Raw genomic sequence first — 17,302 nt, forward strand, 5'->3', positions numbered from 1 at the left:
GTATGAAAGCAGAGTCTTAACTTCACGCACACACACACACACACACACACACACACACAAAATAGGCTAAATGCTTCTCTCCATTGATCACACTACAAGGCTATTTTATTTGATGACTCGCATTATAAGTATGCTATTATGATTATAAACTATTTTGTTGTTGTTTCTCGGGATTAATCCTCCAGTGACTTCCAAATGGGACGAATGGGAATATCAAGCTCCAGCGACGTTTAATTGGTGCCAATTGGTACAACACGTTCAATTGGAACCAATTAGGTCTCCAATGATGTCCCAATGGAACCAACTCGGTCCCACTCAGAAATACTATCATACTCTTTTTTTTTTTCACTGGGTTGAGTAGTTGGTGGCACGAACGCGCGCCTCCCTTTCCTTAGAACGACAGAAAGCTGAGCTAGTTGGTAAGGATTCATTATGCAAAATTTCCCTTTCCTTCCCGTGTCGGTCCTTCTTGCGTATTCTGGGTAGTGGCTTAAGTCGCGTGACCAGCACGTCCTCGATCCCACGGCTGTACATTGGACAGTAACGGTAGAAATACCCGCATTGTGGGTGTACGGCATATTTGCATGTGTGTCATGGAACCAAAACGCATTCTCGAAGCCAAGAACAAGATTTATTGCAATTTCTACAAAAAGCAAAAAAAAAAACCATCTGTGATGGGGGAAGAGCGTGAACATTTCATGAATTGAATTACCAGCCGTGAACGGTGGATAAGGATGGAATAGAGCAAAGGGAATTGCATTGCATGGGTATTGTATCCTCAACCCTTCAACGCGTTCTTAGTATTGTTTTTACTGTACACAGCTATCAAATATGGGACGCAATTTGGGCCCGGCCTATCAGTAATCAACACCTTTGGTTATTGATAAAAGGTAGACGACACATACGGGTTACCTTTGGGTGGATGTCTCACTATTCCTCTATTAATTACTTCTCTACACCTTGCGGATTCCCGCAGTGCTACTACGTCAAACCTATAGCAAAGAATAAAGAAACAGCTTCCTTCAGGTTAAGTACGCAATGATTCGACCGCTAAAACGAGCATCACGCCTAGGCACGTCGTACGTTTAAAAAATCCTAAAATATCCGCACTGGCAGCGCCATCTGTTAGTTGGTATGAGAAACGTAGTCACATCTTACGCGTTTCAAAAGTGAGTCGCGCTCCGTGCAGCAAGTGGTTGTTGCGTTGTTATCCGCTGCGGAAGTAGTGAAGAAGACCGTTTGTGTTTAGATCGTAGTTTCAGGTTGTGTTCTACCAGACACCATGAAGAATTTAGAGCCGCTAAGTGTCATCACTGTGGCGTGCATTTTCCTCGCCTGCCTCTATCAAGGTAAGCGCCAGAACCTGCTGTAGTTGGAGTTTTCGTTTTCCAACATGGCGATTACCGTACGAAAATGATGTCAAATAATCATGTGGGCGCAGCAATGAAGGAATTAAATTTTTCTCTAGAGGTATAACCAGTAGAGGTTAGCGTATAAAGCGAAGCTGAGTGAAAGATCAAATGTTGGCTTTGACATAGGGATTTGCCGCGCCCAAGTTCACTGTCGAAAGAATGCTTGTTGGGAGTGGTTTCGCGAGGCTGGCCAGCGTAGTAAGTGTTTGACAACGCCTTTGACTCAGATTCCTTGCTCGATCTTGGTGACTGTAAAATGGAGCTGTGCTTAGTGGACTGCGGTTCGTGGAGCTCAAGATGCCCGGTCTTTGGTCCAGTTAGCTACTCCAAGCATTCTATCCGTGGGCCAATTAATGCAAAGACATTCCTCTGCATCAGTCGTTCGTTTGTTTATCTAGCCCAGTGTGAAAAGACACTTGGCGACTTGAAATCACTTGACGCTAAGTGCAGTACCAGATGTGTTCCTTCAAATATACTCGTTCTTTTTTTTTTTCTCAGGCTGAATAATCGAAAAATGTGTGCACCACATCAGAAAGCTGTTTTAAGGCTAGAGTTGTTATGGAACGGTCTCAAGGACAAGCATTATGGCACATGACTCTTTTGAAAGTTACACTAAGTTACAACATGAAGAGGCCGAAGCAAGTGATTGATTGTATGTACTTTGTCACTCTTTCAGCAATGGCCATCAAGTGTTACCAGTGTAGCAGCAGTGAGGATCCCAAGGGCGAAGACCTGTGTGGAGCATATGCCTACTATGACAAAACCAAGAATACGGCTGTTGAGTGCTTGGGGGAAGAGGCCAAAGCACTAGGCACCTTCTGTTACAAGCGTATCATGCAGGGGCCTAGGGGCTTTATCTGTGAGTCATGTTTTGTATATGTTTCATTTGAAAGAGGGATGCTGGTTATTGTGCACAATTTCGCCGACTATTCAGTAATATCGCCCAAAAAGGTGGAACTTGTTTGCCACAAAACTGCATTTAAAAGTGCACAGGCCTCATGACTGCTCCTCCACTTGACACTCCACTTTGACACCAGAAACTGTATGGCAGTGTGGCCTCTCAACTGTTCTGTTCATTGCACTTCAGTGCCACTTCCTGAGCAAAAACCCATGCGTTCTCTTTATATACTCCAGTGCATTGGAGTGGAGTGGTGTTTCTAAAGCACTTCATCAAACAAATTTCAGTTATCTTTCTGTTCAGCTGACGGTTAGTTTTGTGGTTCGCTTGATGAAGTCGAGGGCCGTTTTTTAATATCGAGGATAAGTTAAAAACTTCTGTGTTGGTAATTTATGTTGTTTAAGCTGCTCTGGTAAGTTACATTTCTGGGACACACCGAAAATCGTGTCTTACTGTGTGTAGAGACATGATAAGGAAGAAAAGGCGCAAATGTGGAAAGGGGCGGTTCCTGTGCTAAAAGCTCCATAAAAGCATGGGTTTGATGGTTTCTGCTCGGACCAGTTAACAGTTTAGTGATGAACATGAATTACATTGTATTCTAGGAATACCAAAGACTCAACCTGTGAGTTTTTATGACTTTTTCCTCATAAAAACAGCCCAAATGCATAAACATACTTGGAAATTCTTGACGCTGCATAATTAAAAAATGGAAGCTTTGGCCTTTCTCTGCTAGTAGCCAACATTTTTCATCAGATAAATGGAAAGAGCCTTTTTAAACATACTAAATGGTTTTGTGTTGCTTTGTAGTGTCTATGTTAAGTATTTTGCATTAGTGAGCAGGTCTGGGCACTATGAGAAGACTAAGTATCAGAATAGTTAGTCATAGTTATACAGTCCTGCCAAAATATAATGAAACTGGCACTCCTGTGGGGAGTGCACAAGTTGGTGCATGAACTTTGTATGGGAGGAGCTTTGAAGATCCAACTGATAACAGAAACCCCGAGTTGCACTGCTGCTCATATTTACTTTGTGAGCAGGAATGTAAGTTAAGGTGTGCAGTCATGCTTAAAGTGGCAAGTGGAAAACTTGGAACAGTTTCTTTAATCTTGAATTCCTGGTGAAGTGAAAGAAGTTGTTAAAGGAGTGCATAAGATTTTTGAATGGACGACTTTAGAAAGTGGTGTGTGCCCTCAAGCGGCTGTTGGTATGGCATTATGGGTATCTTGATGGAAGGCGCGCCATCGTCTACTTCACTTGCAGTCACCCGCATAGGATGTGTCTCGTCTAGCTGGAATCAAGCCTTCTGCCATCTTAGCTAACAGGTCATAAAGATAAGCGCAACCAAAGTGGCCACAAAATGTGGGTTCTGCAGCAATCATATCTCTGCACATTCGGTGCGTCAAGTGCATCCATGTTCCAGCAACTGCTTTTTGACTGCTAGTTATATGTTGCGAAGCTCGTGAGTCATGACCTGCATGACCAAGACAAACTGCTGAGAAGATGGTGGTATGCCATCAGAACATGAAGAGGTTTTCTCTACACTACTACTTTGTTGCACTTCGGCTGTAAATATGCGTGGAGACATTCTGACAGCAATAACATTTAAAACAATTTGGCACACAAACAGTTTCTCGTGGGGCTCTTGGCCTTGTGTGTTATACACTGGAATATGCCTCATGCCAGTTAGAATACCGAAAATGTTATTTTGAATGGATACCTTTGACTATGTCATTCCACACATTTCGGAAAGTTGCAGAGAGCGGCCAGTGGCTGAGTGAGTGAGTGAAATAGCTTTAATAGAGTGAGTGAAATAACTTTAATAGGCCAATGGGTTGCACGTAAACATTGCCTGCCGCTTGCTCTTTCTTTCAAGCATGTGCTGAAAAATATGCTGGGAGCAGCTATGAGGTTCCTCCAGATTTGTTCTTTATTGTTAAAGGGACACTAAAGGCAAATACTAAGCTTACATGAACTGTTTAAATACCATTCCAGAAACCGTGCAACGCTTGTTTTGTGCCGAGAAGAGACTTAGTTTCCGAGAAAATTGCATCTGAAGGGTCCAAATACCTTTTTTGAAATTCAAATCTCCCGCCACCCAACTGGACCGATGACGTTGCATGCGCCATCATCACCCTTTGCTGCCGTCGGTGAGTAAAATGGCATCTAACAGATGGCAGTACTGAGCCATGACAGCGCGGTATATTTGCCGTTGCAGCTGCTTTTTGGTCCAGTGGAGTAGACCGTTCAGGCATCCCACAACATCACATGGAAGTTGAATTCTCTGCTACGTGCAGTATGTGAGAGTTCTGCGAGCCAGCAAAACCAGCGCAGCACTACGCGAAAACAAAACTACTGAAATGCAAAAGTGTGGGCGGCGCGGAAGCGAGTGAAAGCGAACCATTTCATAATTTCAATGAGTTCTTTTTTCTGAAAATGAAATAGAACTGGACAAGTAGCATTTTATTTTGTCTTATAATACAACACAAGGATGTTTTTTGTAACGAGTGGTTGAGTACTAGGGATAGAATTTAAGTGAGGAGTGCTTTTGTCATCGGGCAAGTACTTGAATGTCCTGGAGGAGTCTGTAATCATATCCCGCATTTATCTCAATTTCTCGAATATTAAGGCTCCATTCGCTATAATGGTGGCTCCTCAGAGATTCTTGAGCACTAATCTATCACTTTAGCTTGACCTAATATTTGCCTTTAGTGCTCCTTTAAGAGCACAGCGAGAGCACACTTTTTCACAAGATGCTGTGGAACCCTGACTGATTGCAGCAGCCATCCAATAATGTTTACCAGCCTTTCACGTGTTTCGTGGGCAGGTAACTTCTCAAACATTTCTCACAGAATAGTGGTTGTGTTGGCAAGTGTAGCCGTAGAGCCCGTGAAAAAGATCGGCTGCTGCAGCTCCTGACCCTAATAATTTTTGTGCGTAGGATGAGCGTGTGCAGGCCACGCAAGACATTTTGTGCTCATGGACGTACAAGCTCGGGCTGGCTCGCATCACCAGACCTATGCTTCTGGAACTACGTCACCCACAGACACCATTTGGAGCCTGCGGTTGTCCTAGTGTTTTGATGGAGAGAGGGCTTGCTGTGACATCCCATGATGGCTGTCGCATCTAGTTATACAGCATATGGCCTCCAAATCCAAAACTGACCCTCAAAGTTCCCATAATGTCTTTTGCACCACAGGTGGTGCTGACTTTATCTAAAGTCGTCCATTGTGTGTTGATAATGTGATGTTAAGGGCTGACTGCACTATCGTTTCGAACAATATTGTTTATTCTTGGACATTTCCTTCTGCACGCATCATCAGAGGTTTGACCTTTTGACCTTTTGACCTTTTAAAAAGGTCAGGTTTGACCTGACCTTTTTATCATCTTTAACATCTCTGCGCCTCACAATGAGGTGTCTGCACCTCTACCCAAAAGTTTGTGCATGTGGCATAGCATATTCTCCATGCACGCCCTGCAACACTTTTTATGCACTTACACAGCTATTTCTTCAGTCTAACCATAAGTTGGAGCTTAATGGGCTGCTTGAGTTTCATATGTGCCATTTTTAACAGCATTATTGTACCCTCAATTGCAATTTGCAGAATGACTACAATAACTATGGTTTCGTTTTTACTGTGTTCTAACATGTGACCCCAGGTGACGTAGAAGGTAGTCGCATGGGGGCAGGACATTGCAAGGTTTTGACACTCTTCCGGCTGGCTCGCTTTGTCATTTGCTATGCTGCTACATTGCCCCTCAACGAGTAGCAGCATAGGAGGTGACCGAGCAAGATGGACTGAGTGGCAAAAAGTTTGAATCCCCTGCTTTCACATAACCACATTCTGCTTCATGATGTTGCAACAAAGTAACCACCTTAAGAATGGAACAAGAACTGTTCATATAAAAAAAGAAGAAATGAAAAAGGAGACAAATAGCTGATCCTGTAAGGAAGTCAGCCGAAGCCATACTTACAAAATATCTTGCTGGTAGTGTAATTATATTGTCGTCGTAGTAATTGAAGCTCATGAACTTAAGGCTCTGGCCAAGATGAAGAATGTTCTACTTGTGGTGCAGAAACACTGGCATTAAGATAAGTGCTTGCAGTTCAAGCATACTAATACTTTCGAGATAAACATGCTCTTCGTACATTGTTGAGAAATGTCTAAGGTACCTATTACAGTTGATGTTTAGTAGACATATTAAGCGAGATTTATGACGATGTGTATATAGTGTGAAAGCTGCATTGTTGTTTTTGCTGGCACCATTGAGAGTGTAGTTTATCAGTCTGTTGCCACTGACCTCCTCACAGGATGTTCGGCCAGAGCAATTTCACTGACGTTTGTCTCCTTTTCCGCTCGCACCCATCTTCCCTAGAGCTGTATTGTGCAGCCATATGCTCTGAAATGCACACATCAGGGCACATAAATTTTACTACTAAGGAAAGTAGAATTTTGAACCAGTTGGCACATTTGACTGTGGTGAAGTGCAATAGATGGGACCAAAGGAAGACTAGACAGATGTGTCCCATCTGTCTCATCTTTCTTTGGTCCTGTGTATTGTGCCTACCCCAGTCAAACTGTGCGTGACTTTATGAAATTTTTGCAGGATAATTGCTTTCTTGAACAAACAGTTAAGCCATGAAACAGTGTGGTAGATACCTGTATCCAATTAGCTGAGATGACATAATTAGCCACACACACACTTTTGCTTTCGTTAATAGGTTTCAACACACCAAACACAACTTAAAATGGAACAACTTATTGATATCCTCACCTATTGTTCCATTTGCTGAATGTTTGCCTACCTGCTCACTTAGAATGACCGTAGCTGAATGAGCACTTTCACATCTTGCGAGTGGATTATTGGTTTTCCTTTTTCACCAAGTCGCTTGTAGAAATTTTCGGGGGCTTGTGTGTGCTTCTTTTTTTGGGTGCTGTCAGACTTTTTTACGCCTTGAAAAATGTGGTATTTCCTTGTGCATTCTTCCCCTCGCAAGTCTTTTTGCAGTATCAAATTTTGAGCTGGTTTGAACTGCTACATTCAGATGCAACAATGTTGTCATAAACAAGAATGGCAACATAAAGCTATTTTCATATTTTAGTAAATGTTTCGCCTACAACATTGTAACTCTGTAATCAGTGATGGCAGTTCACAGCGACCATTCCAGGCATTTTTTCCACAATGGGTTTTTTCTAAGGTCAGCCATCTCTGGAAAAGTGTGTGAAAAATAAATGAAATGTATTTAATTTAAGCAAGCTGGATTCCTAAACAGAGTGCCTTGGATGAAATATAGCCATTGTTTTGGGCACTTTTCGTGCAATTCATTACTTAAGGGATTGTTTTGAGAGGGGCACCTATTTTCCCAGGATCTAAGTTTAGCCATCCTTAAGAGGGGGAGTGACATCATATGCTGGGAAGGAACCCACACTAGGTGTTGTCGGAATTTTGCTTATACAATGGAAGTTGTAAAGAGCTGTCCAGAGAACATCTTACCGCAAGAATTTTTGAAAAGGTTTTATTAATAGTGGAGAAAGGAGCAAATGAAATGTGAAATGTTCCAAGGCTATGGTATGAAGAGGCGAGGTACCCTTTACTCGGCAACATTTCTCCCCCGATTTCTTCATATTGGAGCCGAGGCCCCATGTCGTGTTCATGTCACAACCTCCATCTCCATTTCTCCTTCTCTCCCCCACACCTTTTTTTGTTGCTGCGTGGCATATTTCCGGGGTTATTTTGCACATTTTGCATCTCATGGGTCGCACATTTTGTAACTCACGGGGCTTCTCGCATTGACATTACTGCTCACTGTTTGTGCATTGCGTGTGATGTAGAGCAATAGCTGCAACATTTCTGCTGACAGGAAGAGTGCCTCCTCAGAGAAGAGCGCATTTGAGTTTTTCAATGTTTTGCAGTATTCACCAGTGTAATACTTTTGAGACACAACTCACCACATGATCTATGCACTCCACTGACTTTTTGTAATGCCCGAACCTTGTCAGTGGCCCTTTAATAGGTGGCATTGCTGTGTAGTGCGATGTTAATGTGATGCTACATGCTTGTATTGCTCTCCACTTGCATAATATCAGAAACAACTGGCATTAAAATGGTAATAAGAAGCCTACTGTTATGCTAGTTCTTCTGAAGATTTTGTGTAGTTATACTTTGTTAGTGTGTCACGTACCTTTCTGCACAAGGTTCATATGTCCATAGGGCATGGGTCAACTTCTTTCCATTTTGTGCTTTTCACGTGCATTGTTATTGCTAATCTTGTTTTATTATCACTGTAAGCATACTTGAATTTGGGTTAAAATGTGTGTTAGCCTTCTGGCATTTTGATTTTACTTATGAAAAAAAGAAGCTGATTGACGTTCATGTATTTTTGTTGAAGGGGATGGCCGGTGGAGAAGTGTGGAGCGGCGCTGTGCCCAGATCTCGGAGCGTGGTGTCAACTGGGGTTGTGACTGGGGCTACCACGAAAATGGCGTCTACTGGGAGGAGTGCTACTGTGCTGAAGATAGCTGCAATGGTGCTGACCAGCTTAATGTCCGTTCGCTGCATGCCCTACTGGTGTTGTGCGGAAGCCTCGCATTGCTTAGGCACCTTAATTTCTTCTGATTGGTTAACTACTTCATATGCCTTGTGTAAGAAGAAATTTTCCAAAACTTGGTGACCTAGGCTGGAAGATGCATAGGAGGAGTCTTGTGGTTTTGCCTAACTCCTAACTACATGGGTCTCATGCATTGTACCTTGTGCTCTTGCATCCTGATTCTTCTCAGTTGACACTGAAACATTGAATTTCTTCCATAAGAGACATTTTATTTTTTGCGATAATGTGCAGCTATGTACATTTCAGCTGCTTATTCATGGCAACATCTGAAAGAGCCTGTTTTACTAAGAGGACATTGAACACACACCCCATGAAGATGAGTGTGCTGGAAGTATATGGCTAACAGTTTATAGCATTTTTGTTGGAAATATTCTAGTGGGCCAGATGCTTCAAACCTGTGTGTGTGTGTAGTATTATAGATTATCACAGTTATGATGGACTTTGTCTTGTAAAGCACAGAACTTTGTCATATATACAGTGACAGTCTGAAAAAAGAAAAAAAAGGTCCCTCAGCAATTAGGGATGATATTTAGTTATTGCTTAAAGTGCGGACCTGTGATGCTAAATGCTTCGGACAATTTGAAGCATGAAGTGCACTTTTTTTTCACCTCTAGAGGAAGGCTTGTAAAAATGCTGACTGAAAAATTTATCATTGTGCTGAGTTTGTTTTATTATAACCACTGAGTGTAACGCTCCGTCCATTTTTTACACCTTGTTCTTTTATTGCGAGATGCCACATCTCAAGATATTGCCAATTTTTCTCAACTTGTGCATCTCATTACACAAATACCAGTACTGTATACCTGGTAAAGCATTAGAGTTTAAATGCACCAGGTCATGTTGTGCTGGAGAGCTTGTTGTAGAATTCCTTACCACTAAAATGTTTGAGTTGAGCTTGTGGACAGCCAAATATGTACATTTTTTATGCCGATATCTCTGCCCTTGTGCTGATTGGTTTTGCTCTGCAGAAACCTTGTCTCCTAGCTAAGTTGTAAAGGATATGTGAACTGGAAGACAGGCATTTTGCCATGTATTTGTCTTCAAAGATTCAAGGTAGTTCATATTAATTTTAAAGGTTAAGAAGTTCAATTCTATAAACAATTATCGTCAGCTATATGGGAAAGTTTAGTGTTGAATTGTTTACCTAATTCATAGAACAATGTGATTGGAAGCATAGGATGCACTTTCACACACATAATTATCTTGGTTAGATAAAAATTTTAATTTATTCAGTGTGGTGCCAGTTGAAAAAAAAAATTTTTTTATAAGGGCTGGTGCAGGGGAGTATAAGAGCCGACTGTGGTTTGTTGCTAACAAAGAGTTTATAACTTCGTGCTTTTCTTGAGGCTTGAGCCCAAGATACACTGAGTAATACAGACAAAACGCAATAATTTTAACTTGAAGGGGCTCGAAAATTTGTTCGAATTAAAGGAAGCTAATTGAATGGAGGACTAACCTGCAGTGGTGCATGTGCACTGAGCTAACACATGAGTGGGAAGCTCCAGAGGATTTATTCACTCGCATTTACAAATCACAGTCAACGTCCGATTTTTGGGCTCCATAGGGGCCGCGAAAACGTCCGAAGAATCAGGCGGTCCGCAAAAATAAATGAATGCCTTTTACTACCCCTGAAGGGCTCAAGTCGTCACAAGCACATCTGAAATAGCTCTGAAGGCCTGCCAGTACACTTATTAGGTGTATCGGTGCTCGTACTGTGATAAGAGATGACAGGTGCACGCATCTATAATTAAAAGAAACGTACCATGTCCCGTGACAATTGCCCCTTTCTAACTTTTGGCATGCTTCACCGCGTAACACTGCTGTATTGGGACGAAACTCTTTCGAGAACCGGCATTATGCAATGTGCCATACTTTCCGTGCTCCGAAGTCATTGGCAAGGATTACAAAGACGGAGTCAGCGTCATTGCTAACAGCGGCCAATTGTTTCATTGAAAACATGCACGAAACAGCAAGAAGCTTGGTAACGAACGTCGAAGTAGCTAGGCCTAGCGTTGCTGCAGTGTAGCTGCAGCTGCCAATGGATCTGCTGGTTGGAGGCGCTGCCGTGTGATTTGGCACGCTGCTGAGAGCATTGTCGGAGCTCAGTATATTCGAATTAACCGTCGCAAATGCTTGCGCATTCGAATCAGGGGTGTTTTCGCCCATTGGAATACATATAACTTTGGCGGCACCCCAGCGTAAGTTCAAATAAACCAAAAGTTCGAATTAACGAGATTCAATTCGACAGTGATGCTGCTTCTAACTTGTCTCCAGCTCTCATTCCGGAGTCTGAATACAAACCAGAGGGGACACCAATATGAGAATGCATGGAGTATAAAAGACAAGTGACAGGTGTTTCTGTCTGAATAATTCAAATAAAAGTAAAAAGACGGCAGATGTGGGATGCATACACTGTTGTTTCCGGTTGTAAGCCAGAAAAGCTGGAAGAGAAATTCATGCGCTGCCATTTTACCCCTCACTATGCAAAAAGCCTTGTTCTACAGACCATCAATTGGGAAGAAGGTGTTGGCAGCCCTTTCGCGTGTGTGAATAACCAGTCAATACCAGTGTACCCTGCTACAGTGAAGTCTGAAAGACATGGAACAATTAATTGCTTTCTTTGCCTACTTCATTCACTACATTGAGGAGTGCTTTTTCAATGCAGCCTTGAGACCCATATTTTGATAGCACACTCAATTTTTTCTTTATGTGCAGTGTTTGCAAAAACTTGCACACACATTTTCCTGAAGCTTTTGCACAGGTGTTCACATAAATATTCTTACATAAAAGTTCATTTTGAGGGCGTTTCTGCCCAGTTGTGTTCCCCAGTAGAGATCTATCCGTGCATGTTTATCTCACGGATAAAGTACTATTTTGCAAGAACTATTCCGTCCATGATGCCTAAGCGAGTATGATAGGCAGTACATACTTCATTATGTCATCCTTCCACAGCTATGTGGAGCATCCACAGTGCAGAAACGAATGACTTGTTTTTGTGATGATCACCTTGCTCATCTCCTTCATTTCCTTAATATGTTAGAGCCATGGTGTTTAAAGAAACTAGTATTTTTTCTTTTAGTTTTTTGTTCTAATTTAAAGAAAATGATACATTCAGCTGTTATTAGCGAATATGCCTTTGGAGTGGTTTGAACTAGTTTACTTTTGTGTGTTTAACCAATATGTAGTGTTGATGGCAGCAGCATCAAATAAATTTATTTTAACCAATAATGTATGCATAATGAAAAAAAGTCGAAAGCTTATTTCACTACATGAATAAAGGCTATGAAATTTACTATGCTTTGTTACATGCTACTGGGCAGGAATCGCAGTTTGATAACTTAGCTAAAATAACTCTCTTTGTTGAGTGTGATTAGTGAAAATGCACAAAGTGCAGCAAATCGTATATGACATTAAACTGTACAGAAGTGCATGAAAGGATGGGCGAAGTACTGGGAAGGTTTGCTATACAAAAACGACTTGGCTCCTGGAGTGCTAGGCAAGAACTGATTTATCCCCCGCAGTGTGCACGCCATTGAAATGTTGTCTTGTGCGATTTTCTTCATCGACCGGGCCACCACAAGGGGCTCCTTTGGAGAATGAGTATTGCCAATGCACGCGCGCTCGGGGATAGAAGATAAAGATGGGTCTTGTGCTGTCAGGCCTATTAAGGCCGTAGCAAGACAATTTCTGAAGAATCAGAGGAGCAGCCACATGAGCCTCAACAAAGGCAGGTTTCTGCCGGTCTACGGATACGACAGTGTCATGACCATTCACTCACAGAGTTGCTCTTATCCTGCGTGTGACAACATGGTGCATACCAGTGTATGATGCCTTGAGAGAACGGCAGGTGGAGTTGACGGGAAAGAATACATACGTGCTGTCTCGTAAGTGATGCTGGACAAACGGCGACTTGTGTTGTTGGGCTTGGGTAGGAGAAGCACGTGGGCGCGCAAAAAGGTACACTAGTTGGTGAGCATGAGAAGAGTTGGGTATGTGCCTTGATGTGGCTGTGTTAGCTCTGCTGGCAGTTGTATGGAGGGGCCATGGACGAGGTGAGAAGGCGCGCAACCAAGGTTTTCTTTGATGGTGGTGCTTAGCTCCAGGAGTATGATGGGAAGAAGTGTGACCCATTGGTCACGGCTGCTGTCAGCCATAAAAGTGCAGCTTTGAGCTGGTGATGGAATCGCTCAACAAGGCCATTGGCTTGTGGGTAAACGCTATAGTTCTGAAGTGGCTAGAGGAGTCTTGTCAACTGCTGGAATAGGACTACCTCGAACTGCCGGCCATGGTTGGTTGCAGTCTCAGCTGGAGTACTTAAACGGGCAACCCATGTGGAGACAAGTGTAGTGGCAACAGGCTCCACTGTTATGTTTGATACTAGTGCAGCCTCCGACCGATGCATGGAGCGGTTGACAATTATCATTATATATTAGAATACCTTTGTAGGAGGAAGAGGTCCATATAAGTCAATGTGAATGACGCCGAAACGAGAGTGAATCTGGCCATCAGCGTAGTACAGTGCCTGTTCGCACTGTCGACGAGCAAGGCACACGTGCCCAGTCACGCACATCCACATTCATGTAAGGCTAGACGAAATGATCTGCCACGAACTGCTGTGATGCGCGAGCCCCAGCATGTTACAGATGGTGAATGTGGTAAAAAATGAGATGACGTAGTGGCAATGGGACTCGAGGAGGGTGGCATTTGGTAATCTCATCACTGTCACAGACGATGGATATGCTGGGAGTGGGACAATAGATGTCATGGAGGTGCAGTGACAGAGAAGGAGAGGAATGAAGAGTGCAAAGTTTCCTGTTGTGCTCTCGCAGTTCTGTGAGACGCTGAAGCATAAGCTGGGGCATTGCAAGGCTTGAAACATGGCTCGGTGTGTTGGCTCAGATGTTGTCAGCGCTTTTCACATGTTGAGGATCGATAGAGCGTTCAGCAAGGAAAGCTAAATGATACGTTCCTCTCACAGAGTACGTAGTTTTCGATAAGGAGAAGGAGTTTGTCAAAATCCTGTGGTCTATGGAAATGATGAATGGGCGTCCTTTCAAGAAGTAATAAAAGTACTTGACCGTAATGTATGCTGCAAAAAGCCCTAAGCCAAAAGCACTGTAGCACTGCTCCATTGGTATTAATTACTTGGTCTAGTTTTTGTGGCATTCGTGACCCGAAATGGAATACCACAGTGTTCCCCGTGCAAATTCTAGGGCTGATCCTTTTCAACGGCAACTCGTCGATGCTTACTCTGTCCACCTGCCTCCTTTCCACGTGCAAAACCTGGACCTCTGGTTCTTGCAGGCTGAGGGGAGCTCAGAGATTGGCAATGTCACATCCGCGTCAATAATGTGGGAAAAACAGTGGGTCTTGTGGAGCGCTAGGCAAGAACTGATTTATTGCTTGCAGTGTGCGGACTGTCAAGGTGATCTGTCATACCGTCCTCTTCGTCGGAGGTGCCGGCACAGCAGCGTCCCCACTCACTCAATATGTGTGGGAGGCATCCACCTCGGGGTGGATGTGAGAATGGTGCTTCTTTGCTTTTGGATGTGCAAGGCAGTTCAAACGTTACATGCAATCAGGAATCGTATATAAAGCGCTGCAATAGGTAGTCAACTTAAAATAACCAAAATATTTATTTTTGAATTCTTATGCATATGAAAATATATACATTAAACATATGCTGGTTACGGCTGTGTGAATATCTAAAATTTCGTATATGTGTCAAATAGGCTTAGTTATTGGATTCATATTCGGTTTGAGAATTCACTATTTGAAATTGTTGAATATTAATTTTTGTTTGAATATTAAGCATAACGCTTATTGGAGTTTCAGGAGACAGATACCAATACAAGTAGAAACTATTTGAATGATTCCATTGCAGGAGAGCTGTGGTTGATTAGTGCAGAGCCACCAATTCCTGAGCAAACACACAGGGATGATGAGTTCTGCCCCACAATTTCCTGTAATTTACCAATAATGTTTCATTTATAGGAGCATAGAAATCTATTGTCTCTATAAGCAAATAACTTATTTCCTACAGTGGCACAGCACCCCGTGTGCTGTTCCCTTAGGTCAATACTGTCATTATAATTGTGCACCACATAATTGAAAGCAGCTGTTTATCATATACAAGCTCCTCAGTGTACGGACATCAAGTTATGAATGCCATTATGTGCATGTATCAGGTAATGTATATAAGTCCTTTTTCACCAAATGTGACTCTATGCAAACTTTATATCTCGGTTTGTGTAAAAATGAGAAAATATTCAGTATTTGATCTGGAGGTCATTTTTTCTAGTATTCATATTTGATTAGAAAATTTTGCTATTTGAACACCCCTAATTCTAATTCATTCTGGATTTGCTCTAAACAAGCTGTTTTTTCGCTGTTGGTTTGCTTTTTGGTTTTACCTTTTTTGGACATTCAAATGCCTGTGCAGCATAATCAGCTTGTGTGTTATACTGCACAAATGTCTCAGGTGCACAGTGCCTCACTGGTGGGCCACACCATTTCTGTGCACCTTGAGATTCTTTATGCCATGTACAACCAGCTTCCTTAGGGCAACCAACTTCGATGCAATTTTGTTTATTCTTCATAAACATTTTGCAGAAATACAGCTTTTGTGGTGCGGGACCAATTTGTGCACTTGCTACCATAGAGTTTCCTACAATATACTAGCTTTGCATTCTTCAATGCTGCTGTGAGGCTGTTGGCCATATTGAGGCAAGCAGCTGAGATCACCTTGTCTTGCTCACAATTACTCATCATAGCTGCTGATTATGGCTTTTTTTGTTCTTTTCTTTTTGTGGGGTTTGTGTGTGCACATGTGTGAGTTGAGTAGTCACCATTACCAGATGTGGCATCTCTGACCATATAGTGAATCTCATTTATTTCAGAATAATTACAGGATGTGCTCTCTTTCTCGCTAGCATTTATTGTGTTCGCATCTGTTCGAAGCCATATTCTAAAAACATTGTTCATCTCATTTCAGAGTGCCTAGTGGAGGTTGTGAATCGCGTCTTATGTGAGCCAACTAATTTTTGTGTGCTCACAATATTCATGCAGTGTGTTTTGGTATGCTGAAAAAGCCTCCGTGTAATGTGAGCTAGCACTGTTACTGCCTTAACAAAGATGTGGCAGTTACCTGAATCTCTGCTTTTTGCATTTCCTGCTGTTTGACTGATGCCCGGTTACCGTGTGTTATTTCGTAGTGGATTTTAAGCCGATGCCATTGTTGTTTAATCATGTGGTTTTTGTCCATCCATTTTTATATATATTTCATGGCAAAGTTGAGTAGTAATGCCTCTGGTGAGTGTTGGCATGTACAATATTCAAACAAGAATTTACCATAATAAATGCAACATTTTTACACTTTAAAACAACTCATTGTGAGTGTCTCCTTATTAGAATTAGCATTGCTGTGTTTATTTCCAAAGCCATACGGCTGCAAAATGGCCTGCCAAATAGTTTCATATTGTGAATGCTCAAGCAAACTGCAAAGAGGTCATTGTCCCAATATATGTTTCCACTTAAAACATGAATGCTGCTTTTCATGACATTGTTCTCCCACCCTTCTTGCATTTTACTGGTGAGGATGCATCACACAGACTGCTCTGTAAAAGCGTTCATCAATAAATGCAAACAGTCAGGTGCAGGACCTTAACACTACATTACACTTTACTTTGGCTGTGCAGTATTGGTTTTGGTCAGTACTTGGGAGGGATCCTTATGTTTAGGCATGCATCCATCATTTGCATATGTAATTAGGAGGAAAGACCTGGTGGCTTCGAGAAATACTTTCATAGCTGTGTAGTCAAAAATTTAACTGGAATTGCAATTGAATCTTGCCTATATAGGGTCTCGTTCTTTTAGCTGCACCAAATTTTTTAAACATGCATCTGGCAGATAACACAATTCTAATCCTTGATGTAAATTACTCGATCAGGTGGCCATTACTTCACTGAGAAATCAAAATACTTAATTAAACAATCAGCATAATTCCTGCCCACCTGGTCGAATCTCAGGCAGCCCAACCTCAACGAGACGGCCCACGACACTGCGCGTGTGCTTACTGACCGCGCCGTCACCCTCGGGCAACCGTGTCTTGACGAGTTGGAGGCAAACAAGGACGCCTCAGTAATGTGCAACGAAATCGCTAAACACTTACCTGAGACGATGTCTCTCCACCCCAACACCCCAAACTAAACAGGCCGCAGGCACTAACGCTATGCTTGTTACACACACACCTATTGCAACCCCGCCATGTTGCACATCATAAATCAATCCAACCTTTAATAAAGTTTATCCAATACAATAATTATGTTAATGAACTTTTAAATTAATAACATTACGGCCACTATTTCAATATACGAATTATGGTTG

General features: G+C 42.3%; 1 protein-coding gene and 1 long non-coding RNA gene across 2 annotated transcripts in view; one reads left to right on the plus strand and one right to left on the minus strand.

The window, feature by feature from the left end:
• The window catches only part of LOC135901074 (uncharacterized), a 264,555-nt gene that overhangs the window by 32,418 nt on the left and 214,835 nt on the right, over positions 1-17,302 (minus strand). The window lies entirely within an intron of this gene.
• LOC135901069 (uncharacterized) lies at positions 1,152-16,302 on the plus strand. Its single transcript, XM_065430741.1, has 3 exons — positions 1,152-1,349; positions 2,089-2,271; positions 8,699-16,302. The coding sequence occupies exons 1-3, from the start codon at positions 1,283-1,285 to the stop codon at positions 8,923-8,925; spliced, it is 477 nt and encodes a 158-aa protein (XP_065286813.1). The 5' UTR covers positions 1,152-1,282; the 3' UTR covers positions 8,926-16,302.

The sequence above is a fragment of the Dermacentor albipictus genome, chromosome 1, assembly GCF_038994185.2.
Source record: "Dermacentor albipictus isolate Rhodes 1998 colony chromosome 1, USDA_Dalb.pri_finalv2, whole genome shotgun sequence".
Lineage (NCBI taxonomy): Eukaryota > Metazoa > Arthropoda > Arachnida > Ixodida > Ixodidae > Dermacentor > Dermacentor albipictus.